General features: G+C 37.2%; 1 protein-coding gene across 2 annotated transcripts; it reads right to left on the reverse strand.

Moving 5' to 3' along the window:
• Nucleotides 1-1,029: 1,029 nt before the first annotated feature.
• On the reverse strand, nt 1,030-23,639 carry LOC132278493 (uncharacterized). 2 transcript variants are annotated; one of them, XM_059780287.1, is made up of 16 exons: nt 23,417-23,639; nt 22,493-22,572; nt 22,069-22,186; nt 21,747-21,940; nt 8,443-8,525; nt 8,142-8,326; nt 6,938-6,999; nt 6,652-6,760; nt 6,446-6,565; nt 5,115-5,234; nt 4,863-4,983; nt 4,626-4,782; nt 3,156-3,228; nt 2,189-2,316; nt 1,324-1,494; nt 1,030-1,239 (listed from the first exon to the last, which is right to left on the reverse strand). In XM_059780287.1, the coding sequence occupies exons 1-15, from the start codon at nt 23,598-23,600 to the stop codon at nt 1,372-1,374; spliced, it is 1,857 nt and encodes a 618-aa protein (XP_059636270.1). In that variant the 5' UTR covers nt 23,601-23,639; the 3' UTR covers nt 1,030-1,239; nt 1,324-1,371. The 2 variants fall into 2 exon arrangements, with proteins under 2 accessions (XP_059636270.1, XP_059636271.1); XM_059780288.1 differs by having other exon boundaries at nt 1,030-1,494; nt 21,762-21,940.
• Nucleotides 23,640-23,825: the final 186 nt, after the last annotated feature.

Below are 23,825 nucleotides of genomic sequence, written 5' to 3' on the forward strand. Positions count from 1 at the left end.
TTGAAAAATCTGAAAGGAAAGAGTATGCCAGAAAATCATATGTTATAAGCATGGTAAAATGAAATAGGCTATAACTAGCACAAAATATAAGAGGAAAATAACATGGACAAACAAAAATCTTCCTCATTCTCACTAAAGGAGTTACAAAATTAATCATCGTGAAGGGATAGGTGGGAAGAAGAATAAGAGTAATAATACCAGAGAGTAATGGCAAGAACAGTGTAGATAAGAGGTTCAAAACTCTTTCACCTTCAGTCTCTGCCTAGAAATGAAACAGTTGGTAGGTATATATTTGTCTGCAACAATGATACAATGCAAGAGAATCTCCAGAGGGAGCTTTTTGGTCGAGCCTCGCCCTAAGTTTAAATCATTCACGGCACACTCTTCCACCGCCACCGCCACTCTTCAGCGACTATATAGGAGGTCTACAATGGCTTCCTTTTACGCTCTTTGTGTGTGGCACTAATAAAGGAAGTTTTTTTGTATTTTACCCTGTTATTAATGAGAAAGTACCATTTTTACAAAGGAAAAATGAAAAATGTTTTCTAACGAGGAGAACAATAAATAGCATGGAACGGCATTGCTCCTTTCTCCGGTGTTTATATATATATATATATATATAATAGCACTACCCATTTACCAAGTCTGACTCAAATTTTGTATTTTCCTATATTAAGTGTAACATGCTGATTTGAAGACGCCCTCCTTGGCTGCCATGTACCCTGATTACAACTTGAAAGGCCTATGAAGCTAATAATTGAATAAATAAATAAAAGTAAATGAAAGATGTAAGCACATGCGCAATGTTGTTATAGACTTGTTATAGTTCCATTGAGAGGGGGAGAGGATGAAGGAGCTTAAAGAAATGCGTTATTTATTAGAAAGAACTTAAAGCAACAAAACAAAGCAAACGTCTGCTCCTGTGTACCCTGATCAGTACCAATCAGAACTACCTGCCGTTGACAACTTGCTCACTACTTTATAATGCTTATTTAAGAATTGCAACAAGAAAAAAATAAACCATCCTGCTTTCCTAACAATGACTTGCTCATATTTAAGTTGACCAATTCTCTAGTTTGAAATGACGAGGCAGTAAAAAGCACATTGCATCAAAATTTGGGATACAAATAAGAAAACAATAAAGGATGGGAATAGCCTTTTTTACATTTGATCTCGGCTAAAGGCAGAGTAAGAATTGAATTTGGTTTACTGTTCAAGACGCTTCTGCAAATCAGTTACCTAAGAGAAATCACAATTAGGAGCAGAACAGAAGCAATCAACAATTTTTGAACAATCAGAGTTCACTTTACAAAGCAATCTTACAATCTGAGGTTGCATTGTAGTGGGATCATGAGACCAGGCACATGTAACCTATGCCAAAGCTTGAGCCATGATTGAACGATGAGATAGCTGCTCTTCATAAAGTCCACGGAAAATACAGTATTTGGCATCATGGTACTTCTTCACTTTCGGATCTTTAGATGGATAGACTATCTTCTCAGGTTCAGGCATGGAAATTAAAAATAAAAAAATAAAAAATGGATATAAGTGACACCAGAAATAAAAAGATACTGACTGAAAAACTAAAAGCCCAGAGCTGGTGGTCTCAAGATCGATTCCTGCTAGGTGCAAACAATTCTTTGGAGGGGGTGTGTGTAAGTACCAACTAGGAAAAAAAAAAAAAAAAACCTTTAGAAGTTGGTTGGGCCAAGCCTCTAGCTTTATATCCGCGATGTATGTTTCTTCGGTTTGCTTAATTGGCAATTTGGCGGTCTGATGTAAATCAGGTCATCTTTAAAGGTTAATCTGTTGAATTTCTCCCAAGAGTATAGTATTTTAAACGAGTGATGCAACGTTTTCAAACTTTCATTTTTTGATATCCCCATAAAACTCTTATATTTAGAATAACATTCCACACCATTGCATGTAAGTTTGACCAACCAAAATTACACATCCCGTAAATATCCTTTGTTTTATAAGTAGCAAACATGATATGCACAGAAACCTAGAACGAAAAGTGGAGAAGAGAAGAAGCAAAGAGAATGGAAATACCACCCACTTCAATAAATAAAAAGTAGGTGTTTTTACCCTAGACTTCAAGTCTCCAACTAAAGCTTGAATACCTCCTACTTGCCTTTTCTGAAAAGAATAAACCAATGCATACAATGAGCCAGAATTGTTTGCATACCTGACCGGCTGCATTCAGTGCCTTCATGGCCTCACTGAGACTAGAATATTTCTTTGCAGCAACAGCACCAAGAATTGCAGCACCCAAGAGCACAGACTCACTTTCTCGTGGAAGAATTATAGGGTAACCTGCATGAAAATGATGAGTAAGCCTTAATTTTATTTACGTGCACGGTCATGCCGAGTAGCATATTGGTTCATATAGCTGAACCCAACTTGCCGGGATTAAGGCTTTATGGTGTTGTTTAATAAAATGCTTAAATGATGGGCATCTTAAATTTAGTGATGTTCCACATGAATATTTTCCACCACAATCTAATTTAGTGGAATCATATCCATGAATGAGTTCAAAACATTTCTTTCGTCTGCATGGCAATTGTATTCTCATGTTTTATGAGGAATTTGACAGCATGCAACTTTCCAACCCCACTTCTTTTGAGGGTTTTGAGGGTGGATGGTGGGTGGGGGAAGGTGTAGTAGTAGGCTTACAACTAATTACTGCCAAATTGTGATTTAGAAGCAAAAAAGATCCAACCTGTCGTAATGAGTAAACTAGAGGTCCTGTATAGCGAAATTAAACTAAGATGCCTTCTACAAGGCATCAAATTCTGATCAGATCCCATGGGAAGCATGTAAGCTCCAAAATCAATGCACCATCCATTATAGACCAATTAGATTCTGGTGCCTCACTGCCAGGACCAATGGCACTGCATCTGAACCTTGCCCACTTGAGATAATTGGAGCATGATCCAACCAATTGAAATAACTAAAGTAATAGGTCATGCTAAAAAAATTCTGCTACCAGCGTAAACAAGTTTAAACTTAGATCGGCAAGACCTTAAATGGAAGCATTACATAAATATTTTATATACGCATGTCTCTTTGTATGCATATGTATATGTGTGACCAAGTGTGGATACACGGGGAGAGAGAGAGAGAGAGAGAGAGAGAGAGAGAGAGAGAGAAACCAATGATATCTGCATGCTCTTGAATGAACAGGGGGTTTTTTACAAGTCCACCACATGCAAGTAGCGTGTCAATCTGCAAATGAAGAAACACAGAGAAAAAAGGATGAGAAGTGTTGGAGGACTAATACTAAAGAGTGCAGTCAATGACTCAAGATATGTACAAATATCCAATGAAAATTTAATTGCCTCATTCATATAATTTGCACATAAATCTCCAATTGTAAATGAGAACTTTGTCTATATACGGTAGCCATCAACACAAATTGTTAAGAAGGAAAATTAAAATATTGGAATTTGATAAAATACTTCAACTTTTCACCATCACTAGTGGCGATGGCTACAGTTCTCAGTGCACCCATTCTGATAATGGATATACAACTTCAAATGGTATGTCGAACACAATGAAGCTATTCAATTTTCTTGGGATGTTCAATGATGTCTTAACGACCGAGCAACTTTTAACTATATACATTGCAACATATAACAAAGGATTAACAGTATATATAACACTGATACATAAAAAAGGACATGCCATTGCATTAAGACAAGCATGTGCAAGTGCGCACATAAGAGAGTGAGAGTGGACAACTCTGGATTTAGTCACCAACTTTTTGGAGTCCAAACTGAATTGCTTAAGCTTTTCTTCACATGCATATAATAGGAAAGTAACCATCCAGTCACGCCCCATTTTGCAGATAGATCCATCTGTTTGTTAAGATGTACAATATCTAGATCGAGGATGCTCCATTAGATAAAGTACAGTATTTTCCTACAACAGTCAAATCTAAAAGCGCTTTTTTTTTTTTTTTTGGCCAATAATCTAAAAGCATTTCATGGTTCAAGCAGCTACACTATTCTATAGAGAAATGGCAGCTCTTTATTATTCTCAATATCAACTACCACAGAGATTATTTGATAAGAATAAATTTTATAAATAAAAAATATATAGTGAGAACTTTTCAACCTTTTTTTTAATAAAAAATAATTATTGTTTAACTAGGATTATGGTAGTTTAATCTTTAGTTGAGTAAAATTAAACATTTACCTTCATTACATAAGATTATTGTTTGTTTTGTTATTTCAGCATTGCATTCTGCCATGTGGCTGTTTTCTAGTGGTCTTGTTTAGTTAAATCTCATAAATGTTCCATTTAACAACAGAATAAAAACCTTGTTGGAATACGGAAAATACTGAAATTAAAATAAGAACGTCATATTACAAGGAGCCATTGCTTGGTGCAATGGTGAATTGTGGCTGCAACTTGACAATGCTATGGAGATTTGTATGGAACATGAGTTATGAAAACATGCCCTTAAAATTACTATGTACTATTTCATTGTTTATTAAAGCCCTTTTATTAAGGATTGTTAAACTACCAAAATTATACAAAGCAGTAATGGTTTTGGATATGAAACTAAACTAAGCGAATCGAAAATTGATGCATGAAGAATGAGGACTTTCCACTCTTACTTTGTGCCCATGCGCATTGCAGTGCTCTACAATGTGACGTGTACCATATGCGATACCCTGTACCGTTGCAAAGTATAAAAGGGCCAACTGTTTTTCACTAGTGTCAAGAGTTAAACCACAGACCATCCCTTTTGCTTTTGGGTCTGAAATGGGAGACCTGAATTAAAAAGTAAGCATTTATCATAGAAGCAATATCCAGTATGATGGGCATAATCATGCTTCATCTGTAACATTTACCTATTTCCATGGAAGTCAGGAAGAACATGTATATCAGCAGTCAAAGCCGCAATAAAAGGAGTCCCCAGCTCATGCATCATTGAATTTAATATATTGTTCAACAGTTCAAACAGTGAAATACCTGGGAGATTTATTGATGAATTAGGTTTCAAGCTAATTCAATTGTACAAAGTGACACTGATTTGAGTAAAGAGCATTGACAATATGTTTCCTGATGACATATCCTTAACATAAGAAGAAACAATATCTTACTTCGAGAAGCAGCACGATTTGCAAGGTGCGGAGAAGCAACATGGTTTTCAATTATATAATCCAACAATGCACCAGTAGCACTCTGGCCACCTTCTGTAAGCCAGTATTCAGGCACCATCGCTAGACATATTTGGAAAAAGGAAAAGAAAATATGAAAACAAGATACAGATAATTCAGTAGTTGCCTCCGAAGGCAAGACAGATCAACATATAAAATCTTCTGACACGCTATGAATATGGAAGGGATCATGTCGCAGACATCATTGTACAAAAAAACATTTAATTGAAGAATTTATTATATTTGCTGTGCTCAAGAATCATTTCAATGTGCTAAATAGCAATATGAAAAAGAAAACATATAAGATTGGAACTTAGATTTTAATTTTGTAAAATTAGATAGGCAGGGTTTTGAAATTTAATTTGGCAAAAATATCACAAAAAAGAAACGAATAAAAACAAGTTCCAAAAAATTTTGGCAAGCTGTGTAAGACATAAGCAACAAGAATTTTCCCAAGCTGTGCAAATGACATTTGCTTATGTTTGTTAGTAATCTAACAGAGGTGGTGGTTCAATAAGGTAGCTCCGGATAGGGAGCTACAATCAATGGTGTTTCTCTTTTGTCTTATGACACTAATATTACTATATTAAGGATGTATGTACAATTCATTGGAATGAAAGGCCTCTAAGAGCAGCCTATATCTACTTGGGTTGTCCTCTGATGCAGGCAGAATTTCAAATTTCTGCAAGGGAATTTCTTTATTTTTAGTAGTCCCTTTTTTTTTTTTTTTTTTCATCAGCTTTCCTTTTTGAGTAGTTTTCTGATTTTCAGCAGTTTTCCTGTTTTTGTTTTATTTTATATTTGGTAGTTAGCTAATATAAGGCTAGGATTGGGGAGGAAGAAATTCTATATAAAGCCTTGTAATTTCTAGTGTTCAATTAGTTTTTGTTTTTAATTTCTAGTATTTGGAAAGTTTTTGAAAAACACAAATTCCCTTGCAGAAATTTGAAATTCTGCCTGCATCATCCTCCCTCTGGCACTTGTTATTGCTTTTTGTCATTTACCCACACACACACAAAAGAAAAAAAGAGTTAAAAATGATTAAATAATAAGAGAGGAACAGTGAAACCAATAGATAAGATGGAAGTGGTTCTGAAATATGTATAAATTGTATGAAATTGCGCTATTATTGGTCAAAAAGATGGTCAATCTGTTCAAAATTCATTAAATACACTTTGCCTTATGTAAAAATTCATTAAATACACTTTCCAAAATCCACAATATGACCAAAATCCCATAAACCAAACAACCCTTGAGAAGTGCCCAATGTGTACCTGACCAATATGGTCCCCAGACCCCTGGTATGAATAACTTGCTTCGAGACACAGCCATATGACAAGTAGAAGTTCCACAAACCAAAACCATACGATGGCATATAGCTTCCTCACCAAAATCTGAACATAGAACATTTGGTCAGCAAGAAAATGTATTGCCTAGTACAAGGCCGCTAAATCATGATAAAAAGTACAACAACAACAACCTTTAGATTCAGAATCTGGCGATAGAATACTCTCCATTACCCCTACACCACCGGCATGAGCATCAATTAGCGAAGTTCCAACAGGAGTTCCAGCTACCAGCCCCAGTTCCTGAAAATTAAGTAGCTTCTTAGCACATTGAATGAATATTGACAATGCATGTGCCACCTAATAAATGCAAATCACCCTCCGAAGAAGATAGAATGTATTGCTCATGTTTTAATGGCAAACAGATGTGTTTGATTCATCAATGGACCTCAAGGAATTCTTCAGTACAAAAGTTCTTGCCTTTGCGGCATCAGGTGTTAGACCAGAGCCCAAAGCATGTCCAGGGAAAGCTACACTCCGTCCTGTTCACACAGTTAGTCATATCATTAACTGCAGACGAGGAAAATTGAAAGTGAAGTTATAAAAAAGTCTCACAGAGTTGACATGAAAATGATTCTTCTTTCCATTGAATGGCCACAAGAACCCAGTGAGACAAACAGGCTACTTTTTATTCAACATTTGCTTAATTTTGCAGAATAATTAAAAATGAAGCAACAAAAGCTACTCAAAAAACTATCAGAATTTAAGGAAAATTTATCCAGGGATACACAGGTGATCTAGATCATCTTCCATTCTTCTGTTTTATATTCCGTTTCTAATCAAGCTACCTACTTGCTTTGTGTTGCTTTGATGTTTAACAAAGTATACAGAAGAAATGTTCTTGTATCTTTTTTCGTTTTATTTTTGTCTTATTTTTTAAGCAAGATCAAAGAACTCCAATTGCTCATTGTTCTTTTAAATTCATTCCCTTCTATAGTGAACTAAAAATTGCACAATTTCACATAATTGTCTAGAAAATGCCTTTTTAGAATTTATGATCCAGTTATATGCTGTAAGATGATTGCTGTCGTATTTCTTCTCGAGAAATATTTGAGCATCAAGCATTGCTGGCATCACTTACTGAGCTTTATTTCATGTGAGAACATAGAGGAAACAAAAAGAAATTTTAGTTAAGAGCAGACTGAAAAACTGTTGCTTACTAAACATACAATTGTCAACTAAACTTAATTTGTAAAGTGTTTTAATCTGTCCAAGGAAGGACGCAAATCCACTTCAATCAGCAGATTAATTGAGTAGGAGCAAATCCTCCATTATTCAGCATATTCATATCAATGAGAGAATGGTTTCCTCTCAGCTTGAGCACAGATCCCATTTTCAGAGAAAAGCAGAATGAGAGAGAGAGAGAGAGAGAGAGAAGAGGCTGTGAAAGTACATGCCAATATGACTTTGAAGATGTCAATGTGAGATGACATGCCAATTTGTCGGAATAGAGTCAATACAGGACTGCCATTCAGCAATGATCTTATCAGTGTCTCAACATTAGCTTTTGCACAAAATATCAACAATCAAGAAACCAAGACATACAAATTTTCTCTGTTCTAGATTGTTAGAAGTCCCATCACAAGAAAATAATTGTGTTTACAAAAAAAATCCTCGAGCATACCAATCTTAGCATGATGCCCATCCACAAGATCACCTAAGCCAATTTCCTCCCAGAAGTCATCATCCCATCCACAAGCCTCCATATCTCGGGAGTCTTCCTCATTGATTCGCTGCATGTGTGCATGACCAAGATAGGTCCACTTGCACACCGTGGTGCACAAACTCCGAGTATCATCTCCTGTTGCTCTAAGAATAATTAGAATTCAAGATAAAATCATCAGAACCCAAAAGTGGCTTGTGAATAGGAGAACTTAGTGACATCAAGACAGTTCAAATAACAAAAAGCTAGAAGTTCATCATACCTATATGACAACCAATCGCTCAAGTCCATCCACCTAAATGCCATTGACCAAGATTCTTGCAGATTTTCTTTCACCCATAAAAGCTGCAAAAACATTGTGCATCAAACATGATCCACAAAAGCAATTCAAAAACTGTAAATAGAATTCCAAAAAAAAAAAAAAAGACACTTCTCTCTCTTCTATTTTACTTGAAAACAGAAAGTAAAAAGTAAGAAACAGTGTCTGGACAAAGCCATTGTAGCATAATGGTAAGAGTGCACGACAACCAAAAGAGGGGGTTGGGTTAGGACTTCAAATTTTATTGTCTGTGACCAACCAAAAAAAAAAATGGCAAGTAAAAAAATATCTAGTAACTATCATTCAATATGATTTTTTATTCATCATTAAAGTGCTTTCTTGGTAGGCTCTTAAAACTAATGTTTAAAAACAATGTGAGTAGTCTGTGTGCATTTACATTTTAATGGCATTTGAATCCCTTTTTTAAGAAGAATAATTTGGCTATTCCAACTTCTCTAAGAAAGCTCATTATCATTACGCATGAACTTGCCTATCCCCAATGCAGCCAGCAAGTTTTTCACTACACAACCAACTTTCTCCAATCTTCCATATACAAGCAAAACTGAAACAGATCGCCTCACATCCCCTCTATGCACATTAACCAGACTCCAAGAAAGAAGAAAAAAAAGGCATCATCAGCACTTCTGCTAGGACACCACCAGTCATTGTCGTATAAATAAGACCTACATCATTTACTAAAAAGTATCACCCTTTAAGCTGGTTTTGAGGCATGCATTAACTACAAAGCATTGGATCCAAAATTAGTCTACCATTGACAAAAAACATTTTAATTTTATCATTTCACTAATGTTGCAATATGTACTGGGTCAAACTCTGCCCGTGTTCTTTACACAGCTAGTCCGGATAAAGGAGGAGGGTTACGTCAAGTAGCTTGACAACTGGCGTAAAATTTTGTCATGACCAATATGAACATGAATCCTACGAATACGCGATTAAATTCTAGGGTGCTCCCCTTAAGTGACGCATTGCATCAGCTTCTGGATGCTTTAAAAAATGGGCAAGGGGCGCTGCATCGACGCCCGGGTGCGGTAAAAACAATGTTATTAAAAGGCTCAAGGCGCACCAAGGCGCTAGAGGTCCTTTGGAGCCTAGGCGCGCGCCTGAGTGAAGTGAGGCGCACAATTGATATTTTAAACTACCATAAAAGCATTCATATCTCATTAGTAGTATCAAAATTCTAAAAATTAATATCAAATATATAATTTAAATCCATCAACCACTTACAATCAAGAACCATAAAACAAAGCACAAATTTGTTTTCTTGAAAGGAAAAACACAGAGCAAAAAGAAATAAATCTATTAACAAAAAAAAAAAAAAACTATTAACAAGAAAAGGAAAATAAACAGAGCCAAAAAGAAAAAAGACGCAGAGACAAAAGAAGTAGAAGAAGAGAGAGAGTGTTAAAAGAAGAAAAGAAAAAAAAAAAAAGACAAAGAGAGAAAAGAACTAGACAAACAGAGGAGTGGAGGAGAAGAGAGGAGAAGAAGAAGAAAGAACTGAGGCTTCGTCGTTGGTCTCATAATCTCGCCCTTTCTATGTTCGGTTGACACTTTGACTCTTAGGCTTTCTTATTTGTTTATTCTTTTGAACAAAAGTTCCGTCTCTCACAGGGGTGGAGCCAGGATTTTATTTCAGAGGGGGCACAATGCACTTGTTAAAAAAAAAATTTAATAAATATGACAATATAATTTTTTTAAATCAAAAAAGCAAATAAGAAAAATATAGTTGTAAAATAATATACTAAATAAATACCGAAAAAAAAATATAGTTACAAATATAAGAATCAAAATATTAATTAATAATATTTTAATTAAATACAATCACAAATGTCATCGATAAAAAGAAATAAGTTTAAAAAAATAGAAAAATACATAATTATAATTTTTTGAAAAAGGAAACAAAAATTAGAAAAGGAAAAATATATTGTATATTCAAAGAAGGACTATATGTAATTTTTTTTTTTTCAAAAGGAAATTAAAAGAATTTAAAATTTTGAGGGGGGGGTGCACTATTTAAAATTACCATGTAAGTATATATATATCTATACCAAAAATATGTATCTATGTATAGTAGGTTGGAGCAAAGTGAGGGGGGGCACATGCCCCCTCTGGGCCTTAATTGGCTCCGCCCCTGGTCTCTCATACACTTAGGCTTTCTTATTTGGTTATTAAGTTGCCGAAAGTACCATTTTTGGCTTAAGAAATAGAATAATCATTTTTTAAAAAAAAGGGTGAATTGCAAGAAACCTCTCTTGACTTGTAACCATTGGCAGAAAACCCCCTTTTTCAATTTTTTTAGCGAAAAACCCCCTCCAACTTACAAAAGCAAAATTTTAGACAAAAAATACCCCTTAGCACCCAACTATTAAATACCCACCTATTGCATAATAATTGAGGCTTGCTTATGAGATTTCCTGCACCTTTAGACTGTTACATACACTATATATATATATATATAGAATAAATACTTATTAAAGCAATGACTGAAATCAAAAGGCCAAAAAGTACCCTTCTTTAATTAGCATGTTTTCTTTCCTCAAATTGCAGTTTGCTCGGCAATAGCATCATATATTGCTTATGTATCTCCATAAACAAAACCAAAAGTATCAATTGAATAAGAAATCACAAACATATCCACACTAAGTATATTCAAACTGTTATGCAAGTTCATTTCCAAAAAATAATAATGATGTGTATGTTACTTATCAGGTAGAGAAAGGAAAAAAAAAAAAAAAAAGACCAAGTACGTGACCTCATCACAATAATTATAAAACGAAAGCAACCATAACACCACAAACACAATGCCCACATGATGTATAATCGAAGCCTTAAATATACCCATTTCTTCTTCTTCTTCTTTCCTGTTTCTTTCACTCCGAATAGTTCAGATTCTATTTACAATTGCTAATCAAATATACCCAAGACCAATCAATTAAACCTCACATTTGTGATCTATCCACATTAATTTGATGTATACAAAATAAAAAATTGTACTCATAACTAATCAAAAACAAACCCTAGAATCAATGCATTTTATCATTACATTTTATATATATATATATATATATATATATATATATATACTCCCTCTGTCCCAAAATACATGTTCTGTATGGGGAATCAATGCATTTTGCTCGCATTCCTCTTCTGTTCTTGATGATTGGGAGGGAGCTGCAGGTTCGTCCTTTGATGGGGATTCGGGCATGATTCCATGGGAAGACTTGGAACAGGCAGTGAATTTGGCTGTCCCTTTGGCTGTTGTTCCGCTAGGGGGGAATTGAGTTAGTGACCCGACTGATGTTGTTGGAGTGAATGACCTTGAGGAGGAGTGGGTGAGGGAGAAGGGTTTGGATGTGGGGGATGTGGGCTCTTTGTTGGGTGTTTCTTTCGAGGGTAGGGTGGATGAGGCGATGTGTTTGTTTAATGATGTTCTTAATTCTCATTTAAAGGAAAAGGTGGGTGGTAAGGAAAGGTTGCGGGAGGGGAGAGGGGAGATGGTGTTGCAAAGTCCCAATGATTTTATCACATATGAAAGGAGAAATAGGGGTCCAGGTCAGGAGAGAGAGGTAGTGGAAGGAGGGTAGGGTTTGCTTCTTCAGGTGTTTCCCTATGAAGCTACAAATTCTTTCATGGAATGTCCGGGGTCTTAATGACCCGGTCAAAATAAAAGTGGTGAAGTCGGTCATTCGTAGGGGGGGGGGGGTCATGTGGTGTGTCTACAAGAGACTAAGCTTGCTTCGACGTCTGATAGGATTGTGAGAAGTCTTTGGGGTGGGAGATTTGTGGAATGGATTGCTTTGGATGTTATTGGCTCCTTAGGGGGCATCTTGATCATGTGGGATAACAAATAGGTGTCTAAAGTGGATGCTAAGGTTGGGCGCTTCTCTATTTCATGCGTTCTTGCTTTAGTAAAGGATGGTGTTCATTGGGTCTTTTCTGGTGTTTATGGTCCTACAGAGGACGGTGAGCGCCACTTGTTGTGGGAGGTGTTAGGGGAGATTAGAAGTAGATGGTTTTTGCCTTGGTGTGTTGGATGGGATTTCAATGTTGTTCACTCTCCGTTCGAGAGGTCAACGGGAGGTAGGTGGACGTCTGACATGGAGGCCTTCTCGGAGTTTATTGATGAGTTTAGGCTGGTCGATTTGCCTTTGGTTGGAGGGCCATTTACTTGGTCTAGTGGCCGCTCTCCCGTTCTTTCTCGGCTTGACAGTTTCCTTGTATCGGGGGAGTAGGAGGAGAGGTTCTCTGATGTTGTTCAGGCTACTTTGGCTCGTCCTATCTCTGACCATGTTCCGTTGATGTTGGATTATGGCGGGTTGCGTTGTAGACGTTCTCCGTTCAGATTCGAAAATATGTGGCTACGGGCTGAGGGTTTTCTGGAGAGGGTACGACTTTGGTGGGAGGGGTATGGGGTGGTTGGCACCCCTAGTCATGTGCTTACAGGCAGTTTGCGTCTCTTAAAGGAAAATCTTAAGACTTGGAATAAAGAGGTCTTCAGGAATCTGGAATGGAGAAAGAATCGGGTTCTTGCTAAGATTGCTGCTTTTGACCGAATGGAGGGTTAAGGGGATCTGGGGGACTCTTTGAAGGTTAGAAGGGCGGAGTGTCAGGCAAAGTTTGCTGAAATTGCAATCATGGAGGAGATCTCGTGGAGGCAAAAAACTAGAGCCTTGTGGCTTAAGGAGGGGGATAGAACACAAAAATTTTCCACAGATTGGCCAATGCCCATAGAAGGGGCAATTATCTAGGGAGGATTCGGGTGGAGGGGGATAGTTTTTTGTAGGATGAGGAGATCTGCAAGGGCTTCTCAAAGTTTTTTGAGAAGTTGTTCACAGAGACTGTTGTGTGGAGACCTTTGCTTGAAGGGCTTCTGTTTGATTCTATTTCTAGTGAGGAGTGCTCGGGTTTGGAGATGCCTTTTTTTGAGGAGGAAGTTCTAATTGCTCTGAAGAGTTATAATGGGGCTAAAGCCCCAGGTCCAAATGGATTTACCATGAGATTTCTTCTGGAGTGCTGGGAGGTGGTTAAAGGGGAGGTGAGAGGCATTTTTCATGCTTTCCATGCTCGGGGATCTTATGAAAAAGCTTGAATGCCACGTTCGATTGCCAAGGTGCTTGCTTCAAGGTTGAGGAAAGTGTTGGATGGCATCTCTTTTATGGGAGGCCGTCAGATTTTGGATTCAGTCCTTATTGCAAGTGAGTGTGTGGATTCCAGGTTGCGTAGTGGGGTCCCGGCAATTCTTTGTAAGTTAGACATTGAGAAGGCGTATGACCATGTAAGTTGGAGCTTCCTTCTTTACCTGATGGAAAGGATGGGGTTCAGTGATAGGTGGATGAGATGGATTCACTTTTGTATTTCCAGTGCTCGCTTTTCGATTATTGTAAATGGAGCTCCTACGGGTTTTTTCTCTAGCTCGAGGGGCTTGAGACAGGGGGATCCTCTCTCCCCTTTCTTGTTTCTTTTTGTGATGGAGGCCCTTAGTAGATTGATGAGAAGGGCTGTCGAGTTGGGCTTTTTGAGAGGCTTTCGGGTGGGCAGGGATGCTGCTTCCCAGTTAGAGATATCTCATTTGATGTTTGCTGATGATACTTTGGTTCTTTGTGATGCGAATGTGTCCCAGATTAGATATCTGAGATGCGTTTTGATTTGGTTCCAAGTTGTCTCCGGCCTTAAGGTGAATGTTGGAAAGAGTGTTTTGGTGCCATTGGGGGAGGTCCCTGAGATTGAGGCCTTTGCTGACATTCTTGGTTGTTATACTGGTACCTTTCCCATTTCTTACTTAGGTTTGCCTTTGGAAGCTCCTTCGAGGTGTGTGAGGGTTTGGGACCCAGTGGTGGATAGGTTTGAGAGGAGGTTGGCGGGATGGAAGAAGCAGTATCTATCCAAGGGAGGCAGGGTCACTCTGATTAAGAGCACTCTCTAATGCCTTCCCACTTATTTTATCTCTCTTTTTCAAATTCCCTCTTCAGTTGCGGAGAGGATTGAGAGGTTGCAGCGTAATTTTCTGTGGGGGGGTAGAGGTGAAAAGTTCAAGTTTCATTTAGTGCGCTGGGAGCAGGTTTGCAAGCCAATTCGGAATGGTGGGTTGGGTCTCCGTAGATTGGTGCCTTTTAATAAGGCCCTCCTTGGGAAATGGTTATGGAGGTTTGGTATGGAGAGACACTGGCTTTTGAGAAGGGTAGTGGCTTGTCGTTTCGGGGAGATAAGAAAAGGGTGGAGTTCTCTGGAAGTGAGGGGTCCTCAGGGGGTAGGGGTTTGGAATTTTATTCGGAAGGGATGGGATGACTTTTCCAAACACATTCGGTTTCAACTCAGGGATGGGAGGATTTGTTTTTGGGAGGATGTTTGGTGTGGGGATGTTCCTCTCGCTCTCGCTTTTCCTCGTTCCTCTCGCTCTCGCTTTTCCTCAGCTTTACAGAATGTCAGGATTGCTTCGGATAGGCAAGCCATGGTAGTCAACTGTTATCACCTTGATAGTGGGAGACTGGTTTGGGATGTTCGATTCAGGCGTTTGTTTCAGGATTAGGAGATTGAGGAGGCCATTCGTTTCTTGGAGTTGTTGTATCACCAGAGGATTGTGGTTGAGAATTCGGATTGTTGGTCTTGGGTTGCAAACTCTCAGGGGCGTTTTGAGGTGAGGTCTTTCTTCAGGTGTCTCTCGGTTGATCCTGGAGTTCGCTTTCCTTTGAAGTCTATTTGGCGCTCTAAGGCTCCTCTCAAGGTGGCTTTCTTTGTGTGGACCTCGGTTCTGGGAAGGATCTTAACCCATGATAACTTGAGAAGGAGAAACCAGGTGGTGGTTAATCGTTGTTATATATGTCTTCGTGATAAGGAAACAGTGGATCACCTTCTCATTCATTGCAATATGGCTAGACAGTGCTGGGATTTGATAACTGGCTTATTTGGGTTTTTTTGGGTTGTGTCTAGATCCTCTAGAGGGTTGATTGAGGCGTGGAGAGGTTGCCCTGTGGGGGCTCATATTCAGGATGCGTGGAAGGCTACGCCGCTATGTGTGTGGTGGTGTATTTGGCTTGAAAGGAATATAAGATATTTTGAAGGGAAGGCGATGTCGATTTCGGTGCTCAAATTCTCGATTCTTTCCACTCTTTTTTGTTGGGTTTCAGGGAGAAATCATAGATCTTTAGAGGAAATAGTTGATTTTTTGGCCCCTCTAAAGGCTTAGAGGCCTTTTGTGGTCTTTTGTATTTCTCTTTGGATCCACTCCCCTTTTGAGCGCTTCTATAAAATTTTATTTATCAAAAAAAAAAAAAATTGTATTGATTAGAATGAAGTTTCAAATATGCCCTCACTAAAAGACAAAATAGTGTTCCGTAATTAGTGCAGTTGTTTAGTTAAAAGCATAGTTTGGGAATGTAATAAAAAATAGTACATTTAATTTTGGAATAGGACATGTTTTTTGGGACATCCCAAAATGGAAAGATGGACAAGTATTTTGAGACGGAGAGAGTATATACAATGTATGTAACAGTGCAAAGGGTGGCAAGATATCTCATAAACAAGCCTTAATATACGCAAGGTGGGTATTTAATACTTGGGTGTTGAGGGGTATTTTTGTCCAAAAATTTTATTTTTTAACCCCCTCGTTAGTTGGAGGGGTTTTTTTGTTAAACAAATTCAAAAGTGAGGTTTTCTGCAAAAAGTTACAAGTCAAAGGGGGTTATTTGCAATTCGCCCAAAAAAATAAAAAAAAAAAAAAGACGCGCTTGACAAATAGGATGAGGCGCAACCAAGACACGCGTGTAACGACCCAAAAAAATAATAATAAAAATAAAAATTTCGGCATGACCTCTACATAAAAAGTCCTACAACGACCTGCTGAAATACATATAAAATGTAATAATCTCACTTGGCCTCAAAACTAATCTATCATGTCTCAACGCATAATGCAATAATATACAACATCCCCAAAATCAACACATACATACAAAATGTCCCGTTCCTCCATCTCCTCAAAACAAGAAATCACTTTAATTACATTAAGTTACAGTCCATGAAATATATTTATTTACACAAATTCTACCATTACAACACTATACAAGTTACACTTAATTTTTTTTATAAAAGGTACATGATCATGTTTCTATACAAAAGACAATAAAATAAGAGTTCTAATCCAGTATTAATTTGCGATGGGCTGTCGCCCGCCCCTTCTTTCCCCAAACCTGAAAAATGTTAAAATAATGGGGTGAGCATAAGCTCGGTAGGAGGTATCTAAGACACACCTCTTATGACCCCATGAATCCACGCAACGAATAGGCAAAAAGTAGACGGGATCATATCATAGGGAATGCACATCAACAACCACAACTACAAGCTTATAAACAATTGTCATTGTAACACAAATACACCAAATATGCAAATGAAGTGCAATGTCATGCCAATGTCGTTCACTATTTTCCAAAACAATTCATTTTCACCGTTCCAAACCGTTAATGCAACCCGACCCATAGCACCCCTATGGCGTTATGAGGGAAGGGTTGGCTAGCTTTCCCCGACCACATGGCATCTCCATGGCGTCGTCTGGCCTAGGTAGCTCAACCACACTAGAGTCTCTCTCTATTTCCCTCTAAATCACATTAACACCACGGACCACTAGGCGTCCGGTTTTCATAAACACTTTCCAAAAACGTTTTCCCAAAATAATTCCATTGCCTTTTTAAAACAACTTTTCCCCCATTCCACGCCCAATGAAAATGCATAAATGCACCATGCCACTTAAACATCATAATTCTTTGTACATTTGAATTCTTAATCATAAACATAATTGGGTGAAAAATTATATAATACACATATCATGCTTCTTACTATATCTCCGGCAACTCAAATACATGAGGCATGGAATATAATCATTTAAGGCATGTTTTCTCATAAAATGACAACTAATACATAATTACATATCACATATACGACAAATAAATCATTTTTGCAAGGATCCGAATGAATTAAGCATACTATACAACAATTCATGAAGAATAATTCACAAAAATCTAAGAAAAATGTGAATTAGAAACCCCTACCTCTTAATTGAAGAAAATCCCAAAAATCCCCAAATCCATGCCCTAATTTCGAAATCCTTAAGGGTGGCCAAATGGTGATTGGCTCCAATCAAAACGACGGCCTCGACGAGCTCTCTGACTTTGCTTAAGGGAGTACCATCAAATTCCCAAAGGGCAAGGCTTAATCAAGCCTTGAAATGGTGAAATGAAAAAAGAAAAAAAAGAAATTTTTTTTTTTTTTGATAAGTTAAAAAAAGAAAAAAAGAAAGAAAGAATTACCGAGACAGAGAGAGAGAGAACGTCATAGAGATGAGAGAAAATGGAAGTCTGGGATGAAATGAAAGTAACGACTTTCATAGTGGTGGGTCCCATGCATTATAAAAATATTTTTTTTATCATTATTATTGTAAATACACAATAAACATTATATAACCACACAAATTAATACACCACCATGAAATTGTGCAAAAATAACAATGCATGAAATGCAATGGACCCGTGACGCAACTTCAGTATACAATAAATCCGGTAACGGGTCCCATCCAGGACCTTCCGGTCCAAAAAAACAGAAAAATGCCAAAATGGAAACCAGTGCATTTCCAAGAGTCCTAAACTCAAGGAAATGCTCCAACCAACTCTCGGTCAAATCCGGCACACCCCAAGATGTCCAGCACGCAAAACGAGAAAAAACGAAAAATAATCTAGAAAAATCAAAAAACCTAGAAAATTGAAAATAAGGAAAATCAGAAACATTACAGCGCCTAGTAAACATCAGTGAACCTAGAATGACAACAGGCGCTAGACCTGTGCCTAAGCCTAGGCGCACCTTTAACAACACTGGATAAAAAATAGGCAAGGGTTCCCACATTTTTTTGGACAAGTACGGGTAAAGAAGTTAAGCCCGGGATAGTAGGCTTAAGATAGGGAATTGGAACATTGGAACCTTGACGGGTAAAGGAATGGAGTTAGTAGACACTATGTTCAGAAGGAAGATTAATATTTTATGTCTACAAGAAACTAAGTGGGTAGGTGCAAAAGCTAGAGAGCTTGAAAAATATAAATTATATTATTCCGAAAACAATAGACATAGAAATGGAGTAGGGATAATCAGTGATGAGAATTCAAAAGAAGATGTGACAACCATTATTAGAAAAGAAGATGGGATAGTATTATTAAAAATCGTATCAGGAGGAAATATAGTCAATATAGTTAGAGCGTATGCACCCCAAGTAGGACTAGATAACAATATTAAAACACAATTTTGGGAACATATGGACGAATTCATGCAAGGGATACCCCGAAGGTGAAAAAGTGTATATAGGAGACTTTAATGGTCATGTAGGAAAAAAGTGTGGTGGATATGAGATGGTATATGGTGGACATGGATTTGGAGTAAGACATGTCGGGGCGACTATCTTAGATTTTTGCGGTAGCATATAATCTTATAATTAGGAATACCTCTTCTATAAAGAGAGATGAACAACTAATAACCTTTAAAGGTGGATCAAATATGAGCCTTTATTACTTTTTAACTAGAAAGGTAGATATATAACAAGGAAAGATTGTAAGGTTATTCCTAGAGAGAGTCTAACATCACAACATAGGCTTCTTGATTTAGATCCATTGACAAATATAAAAAGGTAAATAAATAAGTTCAGAAAGTAGTAAGTGAGTCTAAATATAGAGTATACGACGATTTCTATTCTAAACTAGGCACAAAAGATGGGGAGAAGAAAATACATAAACTTGCTAAGCTAAGGGAGAGAAAGATTAGAGATTTTAGCCTTATTAAATGTATTAAGAGTGAAGATTCATGGGTTTTAGTAAAGGATGGTGAAATTAAAGAAAGATGGAAAAGTTATTTTGAGAAATTGCTAAATGAAAACCATAGGAAGTCTAAGCTTGGAAGAATATGTTAGAGAGAACATATTTTCCACGGGGTCAAGGAATAGGAGGTTAGGAATGCCTTACAAAAGATGAAATCGGGGAGGCTTTAGGACCCAATGGCATTCCTATCGAGGTGTGGAAATGTCTAAGAGAAGTTGGCTTGTCTTGGTTAACAAATTTGTTCAATAAGATAATAACAAAAAAGGATGCCAGATGAGTGGCACCAAAGTATTCTATACAACCCATAAAAGGGACGTACAAAGTTGTAATAATAACTGTGGTTTTTTATTAATGAGTCACACTGAAATTTTGGGAGGGAGTGATTGAACAACACCTAAGACAAGAGACAGAAATGTAAGAGAATCAATTTGGATTCACGCAGGGTAAATCAACGATGGAGGCTATTTCCTTATTGAGAAGACTAATGAAAAGGTATAAGGAGAAGAAGAGAGATCTCCGTATCATTTTAATTGATTTGGAGAAAGCCTATGATAGGGTACCTAGAGACCTAATATAGAGGGTTTTAGAAGAAAGAAAAAAAAAAAAAAAAAAAAAAGGAGTCGCAAAGGGATAAATTGACACAATAAATGTTTGACTATGGTTAGAACACATGTAGGGGAAACAAGTGAACTCCCAATTATTGTAGGCTTACACAAAAGGTCAGCATTAAGTCCATACCTTGTTGCCACATCCAAGATGAGATTCCGAGGTGCATATTATTTGTCGATGATATTGTTTTAGTTGATGAGACTAGAGAAGGAGTTAATGTCAAATTTGAGGTTTGGAGAGAAATTTAGAACTAAAAGGGTTTAAGATAAATCGAAATAAAACTGAATATATGGAGCATAATTTTAGTAAATCTATAAAGACAAATGAGGATGTAGTGATGATTGAAAATCAAGATGTACAAAAAAGTGAACATTTTCATTAGTTAGGCTCAATTATTCATAATAAGGGCGTAATTGGAGATGACATTATCAGAGAATCAAGGCAGGATGAGTTAAATAGGAGTGCATCTAGTATATTATGTGACAGGTGCATCCTTTACAATTGAAAAGGGATTTCTATCGAACAGCAATTAGACCAGCCATACTTTATGGTACCAAATGTTGGGCAGCTAGGAAACAACATTTGCATAAAGTGAGTGTGGCTGAAATGCGAATGTTAAGATGGATGTGCAGTAAGACTAGAAATGATAGAATAAAAAATAATCACATTCAGGGAATGGATGGAGTAGCACCAATTGGAGATAAAATGAGACTAAATCGGTTAGAATGGTTTGGACATGTGCAAAGAAGTTTTGTAAGTGCTCCGGTTAGGAAAAGTGACATAGTCCACATTGAGGGTAATGTTAGGGAAAGAGGAAGACCAAAGTTAGCGTGGGTAGAGTTAGTAGAGAAAGATATGATAGCATGTGGATTGACTAAAAGCTATAGCCTTAAATAAAGTGGAATGGAAACAAAAAAACATGTAGCCGACCCCAAGTAATTGGGAAAAGGCTTAGTTGTTGTTGTCGTCGTCGTCAAGGACAGGGTCAGAAAATCAAAACTTCAATTTCGCACTTATTAGAAGGTTCAATTTTAAAATTAATCAACTATGAGTTCTCCCTATTGTAGTTTCTTTCTAATTTTACATTCCATGCATCCTGACTATGGTGGTCTACATTCTGTGCATTATGACTAAGGTGATTCTTCTAGATCCATCTTATATCGTTTTTCCCTTTTTATTTTTCCTTCTTTGATAAAAAAAGATCCATCTTGCATAATTAAATAGCGCAACTTAGTCTTGTTGAGGAATAATAATAGAATTTCAAGTCCAAAACCACACATTCTAAACAAAGATTAGACAGCAAAAGATAAGAAGAGCACAAGAAAAATGCCTAGAAAAAAGGACATCCTTTAAGCATGTTTAATGCCCAAATATTTCTTCTAATAACTTTAAAACTTTAAATAATGAACGTCATAGATGATAGCATCCAGCACAGAGTTGACTTCTTTGATGTAGTGACCTCCTTATAACTGAAATGCAATAAATTTTATGAACACAAACACTGGTGCCATTCTCCATCACAAAAACTAGGTCTTCAACATTAAAAAAAAAGAATGAAGTATAAATCCTCATTACGCAATTGGGAATTACTTAACCAAGTATTGATCCATATAAAGGCAAATTCTAATAGATGCACATTCCAAATCTCTAAAAGACATATATCTAACTAGCTGAAATTCAGGTAATATGATCTGGACTGAATGAATTTTGCAGATTATGTTTAAAGAAATACAATAAGAAAGTACAGTACGAGAAAACATTAGAGTATCTTACTAGCTGCTTAACTACCTTTGGTGGCTGCATCTCAGGGGAAAGAGCTCCACCACAATACTGTAATACTGGTGAATTAAAGGAATTGATCCTCTCAGCTTGCTTTACAGCTCTATGGTCCATCCACACTATGATGTTTCTTCGTGTATCACCACTCCAGGAAACAGTAACAGGTGAGCCATCAGAATCCACAGCAACTGCACACAAAATTCAATTCGTGTGCATTATAATTGGCTACATGTTCCATGCTAAATTGTTTAAGCAACCAAAGTGATAAAGTTCCCCTAGTAGAGTAATGCTTGTAAAGATGGGAGAAATTTCGAACCAAGGGAACAAGTAGCTGCAAATCCCAAACCCTTTACTTCTTCGCCAGAAACATTTGCAATGGAGCATGCTGCCTTAACAGCAGCACAGATTGCATGCCAAATATCGGTTGAAGATTGCTGGATTGGGGGGGGGGGGGGGGGGGGGGGGGGAAGGGAATTTAAGAACAAAATCAAACGATATGTCAATAATCATCAAAACAAAATTTTCAAACAGCTTTTCTTGCTTGACAACTATAACGTATGACGCATGCTATAAGCATGTTAGATGCCAAAGGTTCCCGTAGCGTAAGAATAATGTAATTTTATGAGGCATGGCCACCAAACAATAGATTTTACTGCCTAAGTTAATATTTGAAGGCCAAAATATTTAGATTGCCCTTTGATGATGTAATTTTAGCACTAACAATGTTCTAATTTTTTCACCTCAACACAGTCACCTTCCTTCCAAATCTGTATTGGGCTACTGGCAGAACCTACAAGTTTCCCATTCTCATCAAAAAGACCTGCATAAAGCAGCAATATGTAAGGACAATTTGCAGCATCTAATGAGTTTGTATGAACATGGGTGCGGATATCTGTACATGCAAGTAAAGAACAATCCAAATAACCAAATGCAAGTGCGTGAACATAGCAAGTGTTAATTGCAGTATCTTTGAAATACTATATTTAGGAAAACTGATGCAAAAAATTGAACCAGATTCACATACAGTACTGACAAAACACTTCCAATGAGTTACAGATTGACTCTCTAGGTGCACTTAACAGAGAAAAATAACGGCCAATTTAGCAAAAACTCTCATTCAATATTAGAGGAATAAAAATAAAAACACATATTTAGGAAAAATTAAAAATAAAAACACATAGCAACGCATGCTGGAGAGTGGAGAAATTAAAAAAAAACTGAGCAATTTACATAAAGAAAATAAGATAAATAGAACAGAGGGAAATTCCTTCTCACTGTTTTGGAGTCGAGTATTGTCATTACCGTTCTTCTGCTGAAATGAATTGATATTTCAAACTTACAAGGCGTTATATACAGCATATGAAACATAATGCATAAGCACAATGAACTAAACCGAAAAAATCTTGAAAAAAAAAAAAAGAACGAAAAACTAAGAAAAGCAATAATAACCTCTCAAAAATGTAACAGCAACACCATCCAGAAACACAAAACAGTGTCATCGACGTACATCAATCAATCAATCATTTCGATAAAATCAATAGCAGACCAACAGAAAAAATCGAAGTCATGAATCACACTGGCATAGCAAAAACCCTTATTCATGTACAAAAAAACATACTCATATAGATATATATAGAGAGAGGGGAGGATAAAATTGACCGAACCTGCACGAGCGCTGCCAGTGCCAACATCGACGCCGAGAAAAACAGAACGGAGGGAGGCCGGGGCGGTCGTCATTTCGACGGACGAGAGTCGATTGGAGTCTAGCGAAAAGCGGTGTGGTGGTTGTTGGTGGTGGTGGGCCAGGAGTGGTGTTGTATCGGACCACGGTCTTTGGACGCCAGACATTCTCTCTTCCAAAATCTCTTTTTGGCTGATCCAATAATGATTATACATACAGTAATCAGTTTTATTTGTGCTAATAACTATATTATGCTCTGATTTTGAGTCTTTGACACCTCATTAATAAAGCATGATGACTGTCTGCTCCAATTAGGCCTGTTTGGCTGGGCATTACGTCGTCTCAAAACAGGCTTCTAAGTTTAGAAAGTCTTTTTAAGCTTAGAAAGCCCT

The sequence above is a fragment of the Cornus florida genome, unplaced genomic scaffold, assembly GCF_030987335.1.
Source record: "Cornus florida cultivar Cherokee Brave unplaced genomic scaffold, ASM3098733v1 CherokeeBrave_3.0.0_Hap2_Chr10, whole genome shotgun sequence".
In the NCBI taxonomy this organism is placed as follows: domain Eukaryota; kingdom Viridiplantae; phylum Streptophyta; class Magnoliopsida; order Cornales; family Cornaceae; genus Cornus; species Cornus florida.

Excerpts from the sequence above, each read along its gene's own strand:
- LOC132278493 (XM_059780287.1), bottom strand. The coding sequence starts at position 23,600 with ATGTCTGGCGTCCAAAGACCGTGGTCCGATACAACACCACTCCTGGCC. Across the intron at positions 6,566-6,651 it reads GCCAGATTCTGAATCTAAAG|ATTTTGGTGAGGAAGCTATA; the intron begins GTTGTTGTTGTT and ends TTCTATGTTCAG. Across the intron at positions 4,783-4,862 it reads CCTGACTTCCATGGAAATAG|GTCTCCCATTTCAGACCCAA; the intron begins GTAAATGTTACA and ends TTTTTAATTCAG.